This window comes from Pangasianodon hypophthalmus, chromosome 6 (assembly GCF_027358585.1).
Source record: "Pangasianodon hypophthalmus isolate fPanHyp1 chromosome 6, fPanHyp1.pri, whole genome shotgun sequence".
NCBI classification, from domain to species: Eukaryota; Metazoa; Chordata; class Actinopteri; order Siluriformes; family Pangasiidae; genus Pangasianodon; species Pangasianodon hypophthalmus.
This window is the reverse complement of record NC_069715.1, coordinates 3,970,839-3,992,688: the sequence shown is the minus strand read 5'-3', so window position 1 is coordinate 3,992,688 and position 21,850 is coordinate 3,970,839. Positions and strand designations below refer to the sequence as shown.

Sequence of the window (21,850 nt, the reverse complement as noted above, 5' to 3'; positions counted from 1 at the left end):
AAAGTTTCCTCAGGTACTGCGGTGCAAGAACATTCAGGGCTTTGTAGGTCAATTGTAGTATTTTATAATCAGTGCAAAATTTGATTGGGAGCCGATGCAGGGTTAATAAGATAGGGGCAATGTGGTGTGGTCATATCTTCTGGTTCAAGTAAGAACTTTTGCTGCTGCATTCTGGAGTAACTGCAGATTGTTTATGCACCTACTGGAACATCCAGACAGTAAGGCATTACAATAATCCAATCTAGAGGAAACAAAAGCATGAACTAGTTTTTCTGCATTGTGGAGTGACATAATATTTCTTATCTGGGTGAAGTTTCTGAGATAAGAGCTATAATGTCACTACACGATGCAGAGAAACTATTTCATGCTTTTCTGCATCATATAGTGACATTATATTCCTTATATTAGCAATATTTCTGAGATGAAAGAAGGCTATCCTAGGAATATTATCTACATGAGCTTCAAATGAAAGACTGGAGTCAATAATCACACCAAGGTCTTTTACTGCTGCACATGATGAAACAGAAAGGCCATCCCGAGATACAATGCAATCAGAAAGCTTACTTCTAGCTGCATGTGGTCCTAGTAAAAGTACGTCTGTCTTGTCAGAATTAAGTAGAAAGAAGTTAATAAGTATCCAGTGTTTAAAGTTCCTTACACATTCCTCAACTTTATTAAGCTGGTGTCTCTCATCTGGCTTTGCTGAAACATACAACTGTGTGTCATCAGCATAACAGTGGAAGCTAATACAATGTTTATGAAAAATTTTTCCCAGAGGTAGAAAATGTAAAGAAAAAAGCAGTGGGCCTAAAACAGAACCTTGAGGAACACCAAACTTTACCTTAGTATGCACAGAGAAGTCAACATTTAGATCTACAAACTGATAAAGATCAGTCAAGACCTGAGCCAGAAGAGGGCTGTTCCCTTAACACCAACAACATTTTCTAGTCTATCAAGGAGAATAGTATGAGCAATGGTAAATAGCTGCACTAGTTGCAACACAAGCAAGGAGACACAACCCTGATCAGAGACCACCACTAGGTCATTTACCACTTTAACCAGCACTGTCTCTGTCCTATAATGACAGACTTGGAGATAAAGGGGAGATTTGATATTTGTCTATAGTTGGACAACTGACAGGCGGTGAGGTCAGGTTTTTTATTCAGGGGTTTGGTAACTGTTAGTTTAAAAGATTTAGGTAAATAGCCAAAGCTAAGCAAAGAATTGATTATTTTCAGAAGATTTTTGATTGCTTCTGGAATTACGTGTTTGAAGAAACATGTAGGTAAGGGATCTAGTATACGAGTTGATGATTTTGTTGAGGAAATTAGTGAAATTATTTTGGTCTCTCGAAGGGGAGTAAAACATTCTAATAGCCGATCTGTTATAGTTATATTATTATCTACAGAGTTAGTTATCAAATTGTCTGGTTTTAAATTTATAGTATGAATTTTTTGCATGATACTTTCAATAAAAAAAATTCATGTAGTCATCGCTGCTACATATTGATGGTGTACATGTTTATGTGGTGGTCTTATTCCTAGTTAATTTTGCTACAGTATTAAATAAGAAACTAGAATTTTTTTGTTATCTTCTATTAGGGTAGAGAGATATGTTGATTTAGCAGCACTACGAGCTTTATAGCTCTATAGCTTTATAGCTCAGGAGGGTCTCCTTCCATGCTATTTGAAATACTACCAAATTAGTTTGACACCATTTACGTTCTAATCTTCGAGTTGTCTGTTCTAAGGTGCTTGTGTGATCTTTATACCAGGGTACTATTTTTTTCTCTCTAATTATTTTTTTGTTTAAGTGGAGCTATATTATCTAGTTTGTAGCGAAATATTGATTCTAAGCATTCAATCAGCTGATCAAGTTCTGTGGGGTTGTGGGAATGTGACCGTAGAAAAGGCCGGAGACACTGCTTGCATTACGACAGGAGATTTATTGTCTCAAAATCATAGCATAAACACTCAATAAACCACCAGCTATGACCCTCCTCACGGAGGTGTTTCAGCCAAAACAAAAAAACCTCAATCAGGCAAGAGGATCCCTTTATAGCGAATGGTTTAAAACAATATAAACACAAAGGGGAAACAAAAATTATATACATAAGCATTTTAGTGTTAAATGTCCATTCATGTGTTTAAATCATTTTAACATCAATATTACTCAAAAACAAACACAAAATTTATATTAGCCAACACATTTTCATAAACCATATTCAATGTTTATATTCATAGTAAATATAATGAACCAATAAAGAATGATGGACCCCCCCAAACCCACATTAAGTAGACTAAGCCTACACTACCCATAATCCTCTTAGGGTAGTATAAAATGGGGAACAGGAAGGCCACGTATCTCTTAAACCCCACCCCCGGAACCATGCTGCAGCCATGAGCCCAGAGAACAAAAGGTGAGAGAATGAATCCATCAAAATGCTAAATAAAGTTAATTAAGAAAACTCTTTTGGTGTCTTGTGTCTACTCTAATGTGCACCTTAGACCAGGGAAAGTAACCAAAATATTTTCAGACCACAAAACAAAATGAAAAACACAAATGTATACAAATAATATAACAAACAAACAAACAAAACTGATTTGAGACAGCTTATGACATTATCACAGGGGTAAGACGGTGATCCAATCATAGTTGATAACTCTGGGAGATTACTGATGAAATTCTGTGCAGTAGTTGACGTGAAGTGCATATGTTATGACTAAGAAACATTTTAAACGAGATAAGGTAATAATCTGAGATAGCTTCAGACTGCAGAAATGTGACTATATTTTCTATATGTAATCCGAATGTTAGTATTAGATCAAGAGTGTGACCACCATTATGAGTGGGTCCTATTACATTCTGATTAACCCCTACTGAATCTAGAAGAGACATAACCGCTGTTCTGAGAGGGTCTTCCACAATATTAAAATGAATATTAATATCTCCAACAATTAATGCTTTGTCTAAAGAAACAACTAGGTTAGAGATGAAATCCACGAATTCACAAAAGAATTCAGAATATAGCCCAGGGGTCTGTAAATAACAATTAGTGGAATTGATTGGGTAGACTTATTTTTTCTGGCTACATATGTTATGGTAGTATGAGAACTTCAAACATGATGAATTTCTGACTAGGATTTTGTGTGATGCCTAGATTATCATTATAAATAACTGTGACACCTCCTCCTCTGCCAATTAGAGGAGGCTAATGTACATAACTATATCCTGAAGGACTAGCTTCATTTAATGCTACATACTGATTTGGTTTAATCCACATTTCTGTTAAACACAGTACATTAAACTGCTGATCTGTAATAGTTTCAGTAAAAATAAGCTTTAGATGTAAGAGATCTAATATTTAACGGTCCTAGCTTCAGATAAAAGGTGCTAGCTGTGCATTCAGTATGATTTAATTTTATGTTAATTAAGTTACTAAAACAAACTTTCTGAGTATTTCTACATGTTTGTTTAGCTCGGGGAACAGACACAGTCTCAGTATAGTGGAACCTGAGTGACGACTCAGTGCAGCCAGCAGATGGTCAGTTTAGCCTGCTTGTCTGCTCCCTGGGCTTGGCTCTGGATTTTCACCAATTAACTAGGCCTGTTCTGAAACTATGTGCTATGCTGCAAGAAATGAGAGCAGCACCTTTCTGAGTGAGATAAGTACCAGCCTGCCCTAACAGGCCAGCCTTGCCCTCAAAACTGCGCCAATTATCTATATAGCCCACATTGTTTTTGGAGCACCCCCTGGACTTCCAGGAGTTCACTGACCATAACCTGCTATAAGCTACATAGCCATGCCACATTGAGATGGGGCCAGAGCATATTACTGCATCAGACATTGCCTTTGCTAATTTACAAACCTCTACAATGTTACTGAGCGGGTGCCTCCTTGAGGACAGCAAACGTGTTAGACATGTGAAGCGCAGACCAGTGGTGCTCCTAGCGAACCTTAGAGTTAGCTTTGGCTTCGTGATTATGTCACCGAGCCGTCGCCCATTTGCCCTGCTGTGAGGGCTCTAATGCCGGAGTTGGGGGATTGCTAACTCCACCTAAGGCAGACTTTAGTTGAAGATTTGTTGGAATTATGTTAGACGGATCTGGCGTGGACGGCCTCCACTTGCTGTCTTTACACAAAAAACAAAAGCATTCTTTGAAAATGTGGTAGAGGGAAAAGTCAAATATACAACAAATGAAACCAATAGCGCAAAATTATCAGTGAAAAAGAAAAAATATATATAATTTACATGCCAACACAGGCAAGAAACTCCTGGCAAACAGAATGCCATTGTTATTCAAAGTCCATTCTGGAAGTTGCAAGATGAATGCAGCAGGGAGCATCTGTTCTGGTTGTCTCTTTTCTAAATAATGTGATAAAGCCTCTAAACCCTCATTATGATCAGTGTTAGTATACAGTTATTCAACATCAGTGGTTACTAAAATGATAATCCGATGTTCTTTGTCTCTTCATTTTTATTTAATACATATCTATATGTCTTGAATAAAAGAGCTTAGTTCTGCAACAAATGGCTTGATGGAAAAATCAACAAATTTAGATGCTGGTTCTGTAACTGACTCATTTCCACTGATTATTTGTCTTCCTGGTGGGTTCCCTACATTCTTGTATATTTTGGAAACCACGTAAAAAGAAGAGATTATCGGGCTTTTACACAATAGAAAATCATGTTGTTCTTGCAAAATCCATTATTCATTCTTTGCATGTAGAAGCATTTCTGTAAGTTATTCTGTAAATTCTGTAATCTTCATTTGTTCTATTGGGCTAGACGATAAAGGCTGATAGTACTCATGGTTGTCCATGCTGTTGCATGGCCTCTGTGAGGTACTGGTCTCTGCCCCAAACTACCACTGCTCCTCTTTTATCGGCTCTTTAATTATGATGTTTTCATTAGGTGAAAGCCATTTTAACACCTTTTCCTCTTTTGACAAATTATAATCCATTTTCCTCAGAGATGCGAAAAGTTTGTCCACTTCATATGTCATTTTTTTAGAGAACGTATTCAAAGTGTGATTGAATATGTTTGGACTTGGGCAGAATTGTGTCCTTGTTGTATCTAGCTGAGCAAGGGAGCAAGAAGCTGCTTGACTGGAATTAGTATGATACCAAACTTTCACCTGGAGATTACAATAAAACTTAAATAAATCAACCTTTGTTTGAAACTTATTAGCTGTATTTGGGGGGCTTTACAGACTTGAGTGTTCATGTGGTTGGAAGAACAAAGCGCAAACTGAGTGAAAGATTGGCCGAACATAAACATCCTATAAGAAATGGCAACCCACAATATCCATGGGTCTACATTATAAAGAGGCTGACCACAGCAGTTGCAATACGTTAAAAATATCAGGTATAGACCATATAGCAAACTTCATAAGAGGTGGAAACAGATTAAAAAGGCTCTTACAAAGAGAATCTTTTTGGATACGTACATTGAAACCAGCACTATACCTTGGTTTAAATGGGGAACTGGACTTCTCCCCTTTTCTGTAATTGTCTCTGATCTAGTCATCTGGGTACTTTGCCTAACATCACACGCAGGCTTTTTCTATATGTATTGAAAACTGAAATATTAAGATGTTTTATATATTCTTTTGGTTGATAGTTCATTATTGTTTTATCCTGATAGTATGTTTATATTATATAAGTCCAGTTCCCCAGGTTTTTTTCCCCAATATGGTTTGAAAACATGGTCTGTCGTGTGACTTCACCTGTCCACATTAATCATGTGACTACTCACCTGTCCATATTGATCATGTGATTACTTGTTAACATCTAGAAGAAACAGCCCCCATTTTAACTTTCCCTGTGAAGGCCTTAATAGCAGAAATGTGTAGGCATGTTTTTTAAATGTAATTATGACTGAATAGCCATGAGATATTAAAGGATTTTTAATTTTTTTTACCCTCATGAGAGCTGCAGATTTCTTCAACAATATTCAACTAGTAGGATCCCCAAACTGAAGAGCACCAGAGGGACATCTTTCTATATCCAGTAAGCACTCTATGTAAACTGTTTTTGACTGAGACTCCAGGAACTTTTGTACAAGAACGGAGGAAGGGGGCAGAGCATCTGTTTGGCAATGCATGTGGGAACCTTTCTTTGATATGTTGTTGTGGTGGTCAGTTGGCTGCTGCTAAATTGTATTGTTTCGCCTTATGCAAAAGATAAAATGCATTTATACTGACATATTGACAAAGGCCAGTGTGCTAAAAGGTTTGGGGGCTGATAGAAGAACAAACATGTGTACCACGGTGACTGTGTCAATAGGACGACCTGGTCTGGTGTAGTCCAGACCTATTTTTGGCTTTAGAAAGGTTATCAGTGGCAGCTGCATCATTCATTGTTGAGCTATTCACTAGTGCTGTTGAGGGCCCTGAGCAATGAGTTGAATGGTGACATGAATTTACAAAATCTATTTATGATAGTTAATTATGGAATATTCTGGTAGATTGATGAAAATTTATTCATTTAATCGATTTGAAGGTAAGACAAAACAAAATGAGGTTAGGTAGGAATGGTTGTAGTGCATACATTGTATGTGTAAGATACAGGAAGCAATAACTAGTTAATAATAATAATAATAATAATAATAATAATCCAGTTGATAATGACATGTACATAAACCAAGGCACCATTAAAAGAGACTTATTATCAGAATTTAGATTTGTACATCGATTTACACAACAGCGTAATAAAATAAAAAAATGTGTCCCTCCTTGTAAGCAGTGCAAAATAATGAGCTAATGCACTTTTTAAACCCACTCCCAGAGGTCTGCTCAATTTGGGAGTCAAAGGGTTATATAAATGGCTAAACAGCTATCATGGTATTTAAGGAGGGATGAGAATGAGGTTTCTGCATACATGGCTTTTATTCACTCAGGTGAGAGCAGGTGATCCTCCCTGCAGCTTACTAGGGCTGCCCAATTCTCCTCAACTCAGCAAAGATGGGGATGTACTGATTGGTGGTATCTTTCCCTTCCATGTCAGATGGGACCAGACAACACATGTCTTCACATCTGAGCCCTGGCAACCAAAATGCAGAAGGTGAGGGCACATTAGGGGAATTTTAATTTGGTTGAATTTGGCAAGTGGAATTATAATAATGGTTTAGGAGCTATTCATTTTAAGAAGATCAGAAAAAAATGTTAAACTATTAGCATTAAACCATTTACAAACCTGTTCCTGTATTAGTACTTATGAGGTTCACTGAAAAGATATGTAGTTTTCTTTTTTGTTCCTGTAGTTTAAGCCTCCGTGAATTTCAAAATGCACAAACAATGTTATTTGCCATTGAGGAAATCAACAACAGAACCGATATTCTTCCTGGGGTCAAATTGGGTTATAAAATCTTTGATTCCTGTGAATCAGTAGAAATAACCATAAGAGCTTCCTTGTCCTTAATTAATGAGAATGGAAAAAATACATCTGGAATGTCTTGCTCCAAACCTGAAACAGTTCAAGCAATCATAGGACAAACATCTTCCAGCCCCACTATTGCCATTGCTACTACTGTAGGACCATTGAAAATACCCGTGGTAAGATTTTTTCATTTATGTGTAAAAATAATTTGTTCTGAATGAAAATATTCATGCTATTGATGGTGAATCATGAACATACCTAATATTGAAAGACATGTACAAAGTAAATTACATGCTGTTGAAATCTCTGTATTGCAGGTCAGTCACTTTGCAACATGTGCATGCCTAAGTGACAGGAAGAAATTCCCATCTTTCTTCAGAACTGTTCCCAGTGACTACTACCAGAGCAGAGCTTTGGCTAAGTTGGTCAGGCATTTTGGCTGGACATGGGTGGGGGCCCTATGCAGTGATAATGACTATGGGAACAATGGCATAAATGACTTCATCATTGCAGCCAAAGAAGAGGGAATCTGTGTTGAGTATTCCAAAGCATTCTTTAGGACAGATCCTAGAGAAAAAATTCTAAAAGTAGTTGAGATTATCAAAGCTTCAACCTCCAAAGTTATTGTAGCTTTTGTCTCATATTCTGACCTTGGGGTTCTTCTAAAGGAAATGGCCTTACAGAACTTGACTGGGTTTCAGTGGATTGGAAGTGAGTCCTGGATCTCTTCTATAAACCCAGCTATTGTGCAATGGCAGCACCTTCTGATAGGATCCATGGGTTTTGCTATGCCAAAAGCTCAAATCAAGGGCCTATGGGAATTTCTAACCAAACTAAATCCAGCTTCTGATGCAGCGATTTACAAAGAATTGTGGGAGACAATATTTGATTGTAAGCTTCCCACACAAGAAAACATTGAGATGAAAGAAATGTGCAAAGGTAATGAAAGTCTGAGTCAAGTTCAAAATCTTTATACAGATGTTTCAGAATTACGAATCGCAAATAATGTTTACAAGGCAGTGTACGCTGTGGCTTATGCCCTGCATAACATATATAGCTGTTCAAAGTTGGAGAGTGGACAAGAAGGTTCCTTTGCATGTGCAAACATAACAGATAACAAACCATGGCAGGTAAGTGTAACAATATAGCCTCATGAAAAACATGTACTTGTATTTGTCACTGAAGAGTTTAAAATGCTTTATCTAGGTAGTCAATGAGTTGAAGAAACTCCATTTCACCTCTACAACTGGAGAGGATGTATACTTTGATAAGAATGGAGACCCAGCAGCAAGGTATGAACTACTGAATTGGCAACAAGGCACAGATGGTAAAATAGTGTTTGTTAAAGTTGGCTTCTATGATGGCTCCTTGCAAACACACCTTCAGCTGTCATTTAACAACATCAGCATAGTCTGGGCCCACAATAAACCACAGGTAAATGACAATATCTATATGAACAGATACTATGTACAATAAATGTATTAGAAAATTAATTACATACAATAAAATGATTTTCAGGTGCCGGTCTCTGTGTGTAGTCCAAGTTGTCCCCCGGGCACCAGGAGGGCTGTGCAGAAAGGAAGGCCAATCTGCTGCTTTGACTGTCTACCTTGCGCAGAGGGGGAAATCAGTAATATAACAGGTGTAATGAATAGTGGCTAGGTTCAATAATGCAAAGAAACCCAGAAAGATTTCAAAGTTTGATTAGGTTAATAAATACAATAGAATTGCAATGGCCTAAATTCATATTCATGTTCTCTTCCTTTAGATTCTATAAGTTGCATCAAGTGCCCACCTGAACTGTGGTCTAATGACAAGAAAGACAGATGTATCTTAAAGTTGGTGGAGTTCCTGTCATTTGTGGAAATAATGGGAATCATTCTTGTATCATTTTCTTTGTTAGGAGTGTCTTTCACCATCTGCATCGCTGTAATTTTCTTTAAACACAAGGAAACCCCAATTGTTAGAGCAAATAATTCTGAACTGAGCTTCTTGTTGCTCTTCTCACTTACTCTGTGTTTCCTCTGTTCACTTACATTCATTGGTCAGCCCTCTGCATGGTCCTGTATGTTGCGCCACACAGCGTTTGGGACCACATTTGTCCTCTGCATTTCCTGTGTTCTGGGAAAAACAGTAGTGGTGTTAATGGCCTTCAGGGCTACACTTCCAGGGAGTAATGTAATGAAATGGTTTGGGCCTCTACAGCAGAGACTCAGTGTACTTGCTTTCACTCTTGTACAGGTCATTATTTGTGTACTTTGGTTAACAATATCCCCTCCTTTTCCCTACAAAAATATGAAGTATTACAAGGAAAAGATCATATTAGAATGTAATGTAGGTTCTGCTATAGGATTTTGGGCCGTCCTGGGTTATATAGGACTCCTGGCTGTTTTGTGTTTTATTTTGGCTTTTCTGGCCCGCAAACTGCCTGACAATTTCAATGAAGCCAAATTCATCACATTCAGCATACTCATATTCTGTGCAGTTTGGATCACCTTCATTCCTGCTTATGTCAGCTCTCCTGGAAAATTTACTGTAGCTGTAGAGATATTTGCCATTTTAACATCAAGCTTTGGTTTACTATTCTGCATATTTGTTCCAAAGTGTTATATAATCATCCTGAAACCAGATAAGAACACTAAGAAGCAAATGATGAGTAAAGGACCTGCTAAATGATTTAGCTGTCTAGTAATTTCCTATTAATATGCTCTGTTTAAATTATGTATTCTATTTTAAAGGCACATTCTAGCTTAAAGTAACACCTTTAAAATGCATTAGCATAAACATATACTATTTCAATAACTGCAATATATAAACTGTTATCTTTTTTCTGACTTTGTGGTACCATTTACATATGATTAGTGGTTAGTGGAAGAAGCATGATTACATAACCAATGTGTCTTTTCACATATGTTTTGAGAGAGCTTTTCCCACAAAATCTTCTCTTTCTTTAAATTATGTTTGTTCCCAGCTTAAGCCCTAAAGAGATCCTGCTTGCTTCGACCATTATCTGAGCAATAGGGGAGATAAAAAAATGTCTCAAACCACACAGCACGTGTATTTCCCTATATTACATATTGTATGTACAGTAAGTGCACTTTCAAAGGCCTATCATCAGTGAAAATAACTGTACCCATGCAGGATAACTGACCAGTTTTAAAACCTTGTGGTTCATTATTACTCCATGGAAAGCTGAATTTATCTGTGACAAATTCAGCAACTTGGCCCTGTCCAAAATTACAGTAATCTAAGACACTACACATGCATATATCCTATGAATGTATTATACTGATTACTAAAGATAAATCTTAAATAATCGAAATCACATTTTTTAATCTTTTTTTTTTCAGCGTAAAGACAAATAAATTATTATTTTTTACTGTTTTCTGTTTGGCTTTTTGCTGTTTGCTGTCTGCTTAAAGGGGTTATAGTACATCAGTGGATTGGATGTAAAAACCTGACAGCAGTAATCACACAATGATGTACACTGGAAAAAAATGATTCCGTGGTTCAGTAAATATGACAAAAACAACCCATTTTTTACACAAAAAAGCAAATTATTAAAATTACTTAAATGCTGTAGGTTCTGTACTAAATTACTTCATGTAAATATGGGGCTAAAACCCAAAGTGTATAATTTACTTCCTTTACTGGGTTAAATTTACTATTTTATTACTATTATACTAAATTGGGGGCGTGGTCTTTGAATGTGATTTCCATATTTTTTCACAGAATTTTAAACTGATTTAAATTTGAGCATTATGGATAGATTGTTTTCAATATTTCTTGTTATGTGTCAGCTTTAAGGCATAGGGCTATTGCATTATGAAATGTTTTGAAAGATCAAAGGGTTCGGTAAAATTTTCTTGGTTCACCCTCTTTGTGTTTCTCAGTCAGGTATAACGAGTGCATGCGCGCACTCAACTTACTTTATTAATTGGCTTGGTTTTTGTCAGTTCAGTCTTTATGAAGGTTGATATGAGTGCACTTATTCATTGGTGTGCTACTTCTGGTTGGAACCATTGAAGGTGTTAGTAACAAGTAGTAATGATAATGTTTAGATGATGTGTATTTTTTACAGGGTTGAGATTTTTGTAGTTCGTGTAACTCAGCTTTGTGTAAAATGTACTTATAAAACAAGAAAGTTGCTAGTCAAATTAACTTACATATCTTAGGAGAGTAATATTTGGTGCAATGAAACCTTACTTAAAATATGCTTAGTTAAATTTACAAAGACTTTTTGTGTGGAAATTGATACCACACTTTTCTTGAGTGAATTCCATGCTGATATTGTTTTTCAGTGTAACAATGTATCGACATGTTTTAGCTTAAATGAAAATTAAATATCAAATATCTCCTTTGCAGCACATTTTTATGAAAAATGCCACAAGAACACTTTTCAACCAACACATTTATCAAAATAGATTACATTTAAAAATATATAAATAACACTCAAATTCAAAATTTGACAAAAATGTATTTGGACACTCAATGGTGGCTTCATTAAGGATCGTAGTTACAGTGATTTAGTATATAGCCTGCCATCCTTTTTTGCAGAACTTCTTGACAACAGTTGTGGTGAAAGTTTCTTCCAAGATTTAACCAACAAATCTTTCAGTTTGTCCACACTAGATCATCAACAATCTGCTCATTTCTCCTCCATTCCATCCCATAGATGCTCTATAGTGTTTAAGTCAGGGCTCTGGAACGTATTATTTAAAAAGGTGGCTGGTATGCTTGTGATCATTATCATACTGAAAAATCTACTTCTGTTGCTTGAATAAATACTCCTCTTATTTCAGCACCTTTGTACCCCATGTTTGTTGATTCTGTGTCAAAGAGTTTGTGCACTAAGTTGTATCTGCCAAGTCTCACTGATGTCTGATGCAATCCTTCCTGCTGTTTCTCACCTGTTTTTCTTGATAGTCCTCACACATATAACTATCGTCTGTTTTCAATCAAAAGTCCTTCAGCTTTGAACCTTTTTTATAATATATCCAAGGATATTTTTTGCTGATCTGGTAAATAAAATGGCCTTCTTTGTGCAAAGAAATGATGCTAGACCTTTTCTCAAAACTTCCTTTTCTCTTCTTAATTATTTTTGCAATGACTTTTAACCAGCTGAGCCCAAGTTAATTTACAGTGGATTTACTCAGTCAATTACTTTCATTTCATACAGGTGCCGCTAGCAGAGTAAGTACATGGTGTAGTTTATCACGTTAACTATGGATTTGCTGTGACAAAATGAACAGGCTTAAGTGTCCAGAATATTTTTTGTCTAATTATGAACAGTATAAACTAGACTTGAAACTAGAAAGGCACGTATCAGAGGAGAATCTTCCCTCAAATCTTCCCTGTTTTGGCAGCACAAGGGGGCAGTACAGTATTAGGTAGGTGGTTTTAATGTTATGGCTGATCGGTGTGTGTGTATATGTATGTATATATATATATATATATATATATATATATATATATATATATTGATTATCTCGTTACAATTGCACCCGTCAAGGGTTGAGATATATTAGACAGCAAGTGACCAGTCGGTTCTCGAAGTTGATGTGTTGGAAACAGGAAAAATGGGCAAGCGTAAGGATTAGAAAGACTTTGACAATGGCCAAATTGTGATGGCTAAATGACTGGATCAGAGCATCTTTAAAATGGCAGGCCTTGTGGGGTGTTCCCTGTGTGCAGTGGTTAGTACCTACCAAAAGTGGTCCAAGGAAGGACAACCGGTGAACTATCGATAGGGTCATGGGTGCCCAAGGCTCACTGATGCGTGTGGGAAGCGAAGGCTAGTCTGTCTGGTCTGATCCCACAGAAGAGCTACTGTAGCACAAATTGCTGAAAAGCTAAAGCGGGCTATGATAGAAAGGTGTCAGAACACACAGTGCATCACAGTTTGCTGCGTATGGGGCTGTGTAGCCTGTGTGGAAGGCCGGGAGCGTGTGCATCATTTACCTGGGGAAGAGATGACACCAGCATGCACTATGGGAAGAACGCAAGCTGGCGGCGGCAGTGTGATGCTCTGGGCAATGTTCTGCTGGGAAACTTTGGGTCCTGGCATTCATGTGGATGCCATTTTGACACATACCACCTACCTAAACATTGTTGCAGACCAGGTACACCCCTTCATGGCAACGGTATTCCCTAATGGAAGTGATCTCTTTCGACAGGATAATGCACCCTGCCACACTGTAAAAATTGTTCAGGAATGGTTCGAGGAACATGACAAAGAGTTCAAGGTGTTGACTTGGCCTCCAAATTCCCCAGATCTCAATCAAATCGAACATCTGTGGGGTGTGCTGGCCATCAAGTCTGATCCACGGAGGCCCCACCTCGCAACTTAAAGGACTTAAAGGATCTGCTGTTAACGTCTTTGTGCCAGATACCACAGCACACCTTTAGGGATCTAGTGGAGTCCATGCCTCGACGGGTTATGGCTGTTTTGGCAGCAAAAGGGGGACCAAAACAATATTAGGCAGGTGGTCATATTATATATATGTGTAGTGTCAGGTCCAGAAGTATTTGGATAATGATGGAGTTTTTTTATTATGCCTTTATACACCACCATAATGGATTTGAAATAAAACAATCAAGATGTGATCGAAGTGAAGACTTTCAGCTTTATTTTAAGAGGTTCGACAAAAATATGGCATTTACCATTTAGGAATTTACAGCCATTTTCAACAAAGTACCTCCATTTTCAGGAGCTCAAATGTATTTGGACAAAGTGACATAATTGTATATATAACCATAATTTTAATCCTTTGCAGTCAATGACTGTCTGAAGTCTGGTGCCCAAACTCAAATTCTGAGTTTCCTCCCTGGAGATGCTTTGCCAGGCCTTCACTGCAGCCACCTTCAGTTGCTGCTTGTTTGTGGGTCTTTCTGCCTTCAGTCTTGTCCTCAGTAAGTGAAAAGCATGCTCTATTGGGTTGAGATCAGGCTACTGACTTGGCCATTGAAGGATATTCCATTTCTTTGCCTTCAAAAATTCTTGAGTTGTTTTCGCAGTATGGTTAGGGTCATTATCCACCTGCACTGTGAAGTGGCGTCCTATCAGTTTTGTAGCATTTGGCTGAATGTGAGCAGAGTATGTGAGTATAGCCCTATACACCTCAGAATTCATCTTGCTACTGTCAGCAGTCACATCATCAATAAACACCAGTGACCCAGTTCCATTGACAGCCATACATGCCCATGCCATAACACTGCCTCCACCATGTTTGACACATGATGTGGTATACTTTTTGGATCATGAGCTGTCCCTTTCTTTCACCATACTTTTCTCTTCCCATCATTCTGGTACAAGTTAATCTTGGTTTCATCAGTCCAAAGAATCTTATTCCAGAACATGGGAGGCTTTTTTATATGTTTTCTGGCAAAGTCTAATCTAGCTTTCCTGTTCTGGAATGTTACCAGTGGTTTGCACCTTGTTGTAAACCCTCTGTATTTACATTCATGAAGGCGTCTCTTGATTGTAGATTTTGACAATGATACGCCTACCTTCTCCATAGTATTCTTGACTTCTGTTGATGCTGTGAAGGGGTTTTTCTTCACCAAGGAAAGGATTCTGTGATCATCCACTTTAGTTGTCTTCTGTGGTCTTCCAGGCCTTTCGATGTTGCTGAGCTCACCAGTGCTTTCTTTCTTTTTAAGAATGTACCCAACTGTTGATTTGGCCACACCTAAGGTTTTTGCTATCTATCTTATAGATTTATGTTGTTTTTTCAGCCTAATGATGGCCTCCTTCACTTGCATTGAGATCTCCTTGGACTTCATAGTGGTGGCTCCAGCCGTGCAGCTGCCAAATGCCAACTCAATACCCGATATCAACTCCAGACCTTTTATCTGCTTCATTTGTCTTGAAGTAATGAGGGAATGGACCGCACCTGGTCAATTAACTTCTTGTCAGTCAATTGTCCAAATACCTTTCAGCCCCTGAAAACAGAAGTACTTTGTTGAAAATGGATGTAATTCCTAAGTAGTAAATGCCAAAATAATAAAATTTTTTTGGAACCTCTTAAAATAAAGCTGAAAGTCTACATTTCGGTTACATCTTATTGTTTTATTTCAAATCCATTGTGGTGGTGTATAAAGGCAAAATCACCAAAACTCTGTCATTGTCCAAATACTTCCGGACCTGACTGTATATACACAGTACTGTGCAAAAGTCTTAGGCAACCTATTTTGTATTCAGTACAAAAACATTTTAGATTTCCAAACATTAGATTTCCAGCACAAAATTAAATGTTACAGAAAAATGTTTGTATGTCAGTAAAGAAAGCAGCATATTACATAAGAGACCAATTTTTCTTATTGATTGATTCAGACAAAAAAAAACATAATGAAGGCTGCTGGGTTTTCCTGCAAAAATAAGAAGCAAGTGTGACAGTCTAAGTCTCCAGAAGAACTGTGGCTGGTTCTGCAAAATGCTCAGTAAAACTTACAGCTAATTTCCATATAAAACTGCACAAATTTTACCTGAGACTACTATTTTTTTAAAGTGAAGGATTGTCATACCAAATATTGACTTTGTTTCATTTATTACTGTTTACTGCTCTTTATAGTATTTTTTTAATGTAGTAACATTTAATTTCATTATTTTGAATGCATCTTTGCTCTACAGCATTTCTTTGCATGTGCCTAAGACTTTTGAACATCTTGTTTACACAAACATCTATGGCACATACCGGGCGGATCCCCACTCCCACCTCGGCTACTCAGACCACATCTCTGTTAGACTAATCCCAGCATACAGACCTTTTGTCAGACACTCCAAACATTCTGAAGCATTTCAAAACCTGGCCAGCAGGAGCCATCTCTTCTCTTCAGGACTGTTTTGAGCACAGTGACTGGCACATGTTGCAATCAACAGCGACCTCACCAACTTGTAGGAATACATAGCATCAGTGACCAGGTACATCAGCAAATGCACTGGTGATGTGACTGTCTCCAAGACCATCACCACACACTCCAACCAGAAGTCGTGGATGACCACAGAGGGGAGTGCACTGCTGAGGACCCAAGACTCCACCTTCAGAACAGGCGACAAGGTGGCCCTAAGAACAGTGAGGGCCAAACTGTCCCGGGCCATCAAAGAAGCAAATTGCGCATACACCCAGAGAATCCATAGCCACTTCAAGGACAGCGGTTACATGCGGCGCATGTGGGAGGGTATCCAGGCCATCACCAACTACAGAACAAGATAGTCTGTGACAGTGATGCCTCCCTTCCAGATGTGTTGGACAACTTCTATGCTCAGTTTGAGGTGCAAAATGACGTGACAGCAAGGAAGACCACCCATCCTCTCAACGACTATACTATACTCCCTACCTGGCTGCTACCCAAATAACTGCTATGTCCATATATGGTATGAGCTTATCTGCTGAAAACTATGTCATAGTTGTTTTGTTTACATTCACAGCAATTTATTGTATTGTTATTCTTTTGCACTACCTGTTATATCTGACACTTTCACACTAGAACTGTTTACTGGGCAGCACTGCACTGTCTCTTACTGTGCCATGTAGTTCTGTTTTGTTTTATGTAGCACCATGGTCCTGGAGGAATGTTGTTTTGTTTCACTGTGTACTGTAGTGACTGTATATGGTTGAAATGACAATAAAGCCACTTGACTTGACTTGACTTGACTGGTAGGATACAGGATGCAATAACTAGGTACAACTGATATTGCTATATACATAAAGCAAACGCCACTAAAAGAGACTTATGAGAATATACAGTATATTTGTACATAGATTTATACAACAGTTTAATAAAATTAAAAAAAAATGCTTCCTAGTAAGCAGTGCAAAATAATGAGCTAATGCACTTCTTAAACCTATTCCCAAGGGTCTGCTCAATTTGGGAGTCAAAGACTACTATAAAAGCTTAAACAGCAGTCATGGTATTTAGGGTGGGATGAGAATGAGGTTCCTGCACACATGGCTTTTATTCACTCAGGTGAGAGCAGGTGATCCTCCCTGCAGCCTTCTAGGGCTGCCCAATCCTCCTCTACTCAGCAAAGATGGGGATGTAATGATTGGTGGTATCTTTTCCTTCCATGTCAAATGGGACCGGACAACACATGTCTTTACATCTGAGCCCTGGCAACCAAAATGCAGAAGGTGAGGGGACATTAGGGGAATCTGAATTTTGGTAAATGGAATGATAACAACAGCTTTAGGTCTACTCATTTTAAGAACATCAGAAACATTTTCTTTCTTTTTTCTACAATTATTTGCATTACAGCATACCATATATAAACTTCTTACTGTATTAGTGCTTATATGGTTCACTGGAAAGTAGTTATGTTTTTTCTTTGTCTGGTAGTTTAAGCCTCCGTGATTTTCAAAATGCACAAACAATGTTATTTGCCATTGAGGAAATCAACAACAGAACTGATATTCTTCCTGGAGTCAAATTGGGTTATAAAATTTATGATTCCTGTGGATCAGTAGAAATAACTACAAGAGCCTCTTTGTCCTTAATTAATGAGAATGGAAAAAATACATCTGGAATGTCTTGCTCCAAACCTGATACAGTTCAAGCAATCATAGGTGAAACATCCTCCAGTCCCTCTATTGCCATATCTGCTACTGTGGGACCTTTGCACATACCTGTGGTAAGATGACTTTTTTTTCTGTGCAAAAACTACTTTGTTTTGAATAAAAGAAAAATCTCATGCTTTTGACGTTAAATTAATAACATGCCTAATAACGAATGTTTAGTATAAATTATATTTTATTGAAATCTATGTATTGCAGGTCAGTCACTTTGCAACATGTGCATGCCTAAGTGACAGGAAGAAATTCCCATCTTTCTTCAGAACTGTTCCCAGTGATTACTACCAGAGCAGAGCTTTGGCTAAGTTGGTCAAGCATTTTGGTTGGACATGGGTAGGGGCCCTATGTAGTGATAATGACTATGGGAACAATGGCATAAATGAATTCATCATTGCAGCCAAAGAAGAGGGAATCTGTGTTGAATATTCCAAAGCATTCTTCAGGACAGACTCCAGAGAAAAAATTCTGAAATTAGTTGAGATTATCAAAGCTTCAACCTCCAAAATTATTGTAGCATTTGTCTCATATTCTGACCTTGGGATTCTTCTAAAGGAAATGGCCTTACAGAACTTGACTGGGTTTCAGTGGATTGGAAGTGAGTCCTGGATCTCTGATATAAACCCAGCTAATGCTCCATGGCAGCATCTTCTGAAAGGATCCATGGGATTTGCTATGCCAAAAGCTCAAATCAAGGGCCTAGGGGAATTTCTGACCAAGCTTAACCCAGCTTCTGGTGCAGCTATTTACAAAGAGGTGTGGGAGACAATATTTGAATGTAAGTTTTCCACACAAGAAAATGTTGAGATGAAAGAAATGTGCAAAGGTAATGAAAGTCTCAGACAAGTTCAAAACCTTTATACCGATGTTTCAGAATTACGAATCGCAAATAATGTGTACAAGGCTGTTTACGCTGTGGCTTATGCCCTGCATAACAGATATAGCTGTTCAAAGAGGGACAGTGGACAAGAAGGTTCTTTTGCATGTGCAAACATAACAGATAACAAATCATGGCAGGTAAGTGTAACAATATAGCCTGATGAAAAATATGTACTTGTATTTATGACAGAAGAGTTTGTAATGCTTTATTTAGGTATTCACTGAGTTGAAGAAACTCAGATTCACAATTACAACTGGAGAGGATGTATACTTTGATGAGAATGGAGACCCAGCAGCTAGGTATGAACTGCTGAATTGGCAACAAGGTAACGATGGTAAAATAGTATTTGTTAAAGTGGGCTTCTACGATGGCTCCTTGCAAACACACCTTCAGCTGTCATTTAACAACATCAGTATAGCCTGGGCCCACAACAAACCACAGGTAAATGACAATATCTGTATGAACAGATAATATGTACAATAAATGTATTAGAAAATTATCAATAATTATATATAATAAAAATGGTTTTCAGTTGCCGGTCTCAGTTTGCAGTCCAAGCTGTCCCCTGGGCACGAGGAAGGCTGTGCAGAAAGGAAGGCCAATCTGCTGCTTTGACTGTATACCATGTGCAGAGGGGGAAATCAATAATATAACAGGTATCATGAATAGTGGTTAGCTTCGATGATCCACAAAAGATTCAAAAAGATTTTAAAGTTTTATTAGGTAAATAAACACAGTAGAATTACAAACTGGTATTCCTAAACTGCTATTTGTTTTCTCCTTCTTTAGATTCTATTGCTTGTATCAAGTGCCCACCTGAACTGTGGTCTAATGACAGGAAAGATACCTGTGTCTTAAAGCTGGTGGAATTCCTGTCATTTGAGGAAATAATGGGGATCATCCTTGTATCATGTTCTTTGTTAGGAGTGTCTTTCACCATCTGCATTGCTGTAATTTTCTTTAAACACAAGGACACTCCAATTGTTAGAGCAAATAATTCTGAACTAAGCTTCTTGCTGCTGTTCTCTCTAACTCTGTGTTTCCTCTGTTCACTTACATTCATTGGTCAGCCTTCTGCATGGTCCTGTATGCTGCGCCACACAGCATTTGGGACCACGTTCGTCCTCTGCATCTCCTGTGTTCTGGGAAAAACAGTAGTGGTGTTAATGGCCTTCAGGGCTACACTTCCAGGTAGTAATGTCATGAAATGGTTTGGGCCTCTACAGCAGAGACTCAGTGTACTTGCCTTCACTCTTGTACAGGTCATTATTTGTGTACTTTGGTTAACAATATCCCCTCCCTTTCCCTACAAAAATATGAAGTACTACAAGGAAAAGATCATATTAGAATGTAATGTAGGCTCAGCTTTCGGATTTTGGGCCGTGCTAGGTTATATCGGACTCTTGGCTGTGTTGTGTTTTATTTTGGCTTTTCTGGCCCGCAAACTGCCTGACAATTTCAATGAAGCAAAATTCATCACATTTAGCATACTCATATTCTGTGCAGTTTGGATCACCTTCATTCCTGCTTATGTCAGCTCTCCTGGAAAATTCACTGTAGCTGTAGAAATATTTGCCATTTTAACATCAAGCTTTGGTTTACTATTCTGCATATTTGTTCCAAAGTGTTATATAATCATACTGAAACCAGAGAAGAACACTAAGAAGCAAATGATGGGTAAACCACCTGTTAAATGATTGAGCTGTATAGATAGCCACTATTAAAATGTTTAAAGTATGTACCTTATTTAAAGGGCATGTTCTAGTTTAAATGAAAACCTTTCAAATGGATTTGCATAAAGAGCTACTATTTCAATACCTGCAGTAAATAAACTGTTATCTATTCTGTGACTTTGCAGTACCATATGGTTAGTGGTTAGTGCATTAAGTATGATTACATAACCAATGTATGTCTCTTTTGAGACAGTTTTTCCCTCAAAATGTGCATTTCCATACATCATAAGTACACTGACAAAGGCCTATCATCAATAAAAGTAGCTGTACCCATGAAGGGGAGTGATCCAATTTTATAATCTTTTGGTTTAACCTTACTGCATGGAAAGCTGATTTAATCTGGCAAATTCAGCAACTTGGCCTCGTCTAAAATCACTGTAATCTAACACATTACACATGCATATATCCTACAAAATTATTATACTGATAAGGTAAATTTAAAATATCCAAAATTAGACTTTTTTACCATCCTATTTCAGGTAGAAAATATAATAATATGTAAGCGAAAAGGCAATAAAATATTACTTCACAGTTGTTTTCTGTTTGTCTGTTTACATGTCTTAATAAAAAAAAATCCCCACTCAAACTGAAGCACTATTTGAGCTGCTTAAGCACTGTGACCAGGTTGTAAGGAATATAATTAACACATATGATAACAAATAAATAGCATTGTCACATTTGTTACTGCAGTCCATATGAAAGGGTACTGGAAGAAGTGATCCTGGCAGAGGGTTACAGGACCGCAGTAGATGGCACTGCTGCCACGCTAGCATGTAACCATGCAGCATGCCACCCTCATAATATCTTATACTTCAAAATCTAAGGATCAAATACATAATAGCAATTGAAACTGTTCTTAATTAGCAAATGTGATCACCCTGCAAACTGTTAAATGATGGACCACAAAAACCTGGTCATCATTTGCTACTATGATGCATTTACAGTTTAGCACTCCCTGCGTTAAAGCCAAGGGAACCTCAGTGCTAGGCACAGCTCAGGAAATCGGGTGTGGTGGCCTAACTGAAGTATGACAGGTGATGTTTGGGTGGTTACAGGTCCTGAGCCTAATGGTCGTCCGTCAAGCACAGAGACTAGTATAGGATGGGGGAGCGAGTCTACTGGCAACCCTAGTCTCTTGACTAAAGTCTCATCCATAAAATTGGCAGCTGCCCCTGAGTCAGTGAAGGCCTGCAGACTGTTTTTTGGTCTCCAAACAGTGATGCCAGGAATGAAAAGGCCAGACAGGTGAGGAGCAGTGTCTGGGGCCATCACAGGTCCCTCTTCCTAG

The 21,850-nt window shown here is 38.0% G+C and overlaps 2 protein-coding genes across 2 annotated transcripts; both read left to right on the top strand.

Moving 5' to 3' along the window:
- The first annotated feature begins 7,272 nt into the window (after nucleotides 1–7,272).
- LOC113534750 (extracellular calcium-sensing receptor-like) lies at nucleotides 7,273–10,057 on the top strand. The gene is made up of 5 exons (XM_053234998.1): nucleotides 7,273–7,557; nucleotides 7,699–8,511; nucleotides 8,588–8,815; nucleotides 8,900–9,023; nucleotides 9,150–10,057. The coding sequence occupies exons 1-5, from the start codon at nucleotides 7,300–7,302 to the stop codon at nucleotides 10,055–10,057; spliced, it is 2,331 nt and encodes a 776-aa protein (XP_053090973.1). The 5' UTR covers nucleotides 7,273–7,299.
- Nucleotides 10,058–17,326: 7,269 nt separating this feature from the next.
- LOC113534557 (extracellular calcium-sensing receptor-like) lies at nucleotides 17,327–20,526 on the top strand. The gene is made up of 6 exons (XM_026927445.3): nucleotides 17,327–17,514; nucleotides 17,720–18,011; nucleotides 18,154–18,966; nucleotides 19,043–19,270; nucleotides 19,362–19,485; nucleotides 19,619–20,526. Exons 1-6 carry the CDS (start codon nucleotides 17,426–17,428, stop codon nucleotides 20,524–20,526), a joined length of 2,454 nt encoding a protein of 817 aa, XP_026783246.2. The 5' UTR covers nucleotides 17,327–17,425.
- The last annotated feature ends 1,324 nt before the right edge of the window (nucleotides 20,527–21,850 follow it).

What these genes read in the sequence shown, in the direction of transcription:
- LOC113534750 (XM_053234998.1), top strand. Translation starts at nt 7,300, where the DNA reads ATGTTATTTGCCATTGAGGAAATCAACAACAGAACCGATATTCTTCCT. An exon ending in CAGATAACAAACCATGGCAG is followed by an intron (nt 8,512 to 8,587) that starts GTAAGTGTAACA and finishes TGCTTTATCTAG; the next exon opens with GTAGTCAATGAGTTGAAGAA. An exon ending in GGGCCCACAATAAACCACAG is followed by an intron (nt 8,816 to 8,899) that starts GTAAATGACAAT and finishes AATGATTTTCAG; the next exon opens with GTGCCGGTCTCTGTGTGTAG.
- LOC113534557 (XM_026927445.3), top strand. Translation starts at nt 17,426, where the DNA reads ATGATTGGTGGTATCTTTTCCTTCCATGTCAAATGGGACCGGACAACA. An exon ending in TGGCAACCAAAATGCAGAAG is followed by an intron (nt 17,515 to 17,719) that starts GTGAGGGGACAT and finishes TTTGTCTGGTAG; the next exon opens with TTTAAGCCTCCGTGATTTTC. An exon ending in GACCTTTGCACATACCTGTG is followed by an intron (nt 18,012 to 18,153) that starts GTAAGATGACTT and finishes TATGTATTGCAG; the next exon opens with GTCAGTCACTTTGCAACATG.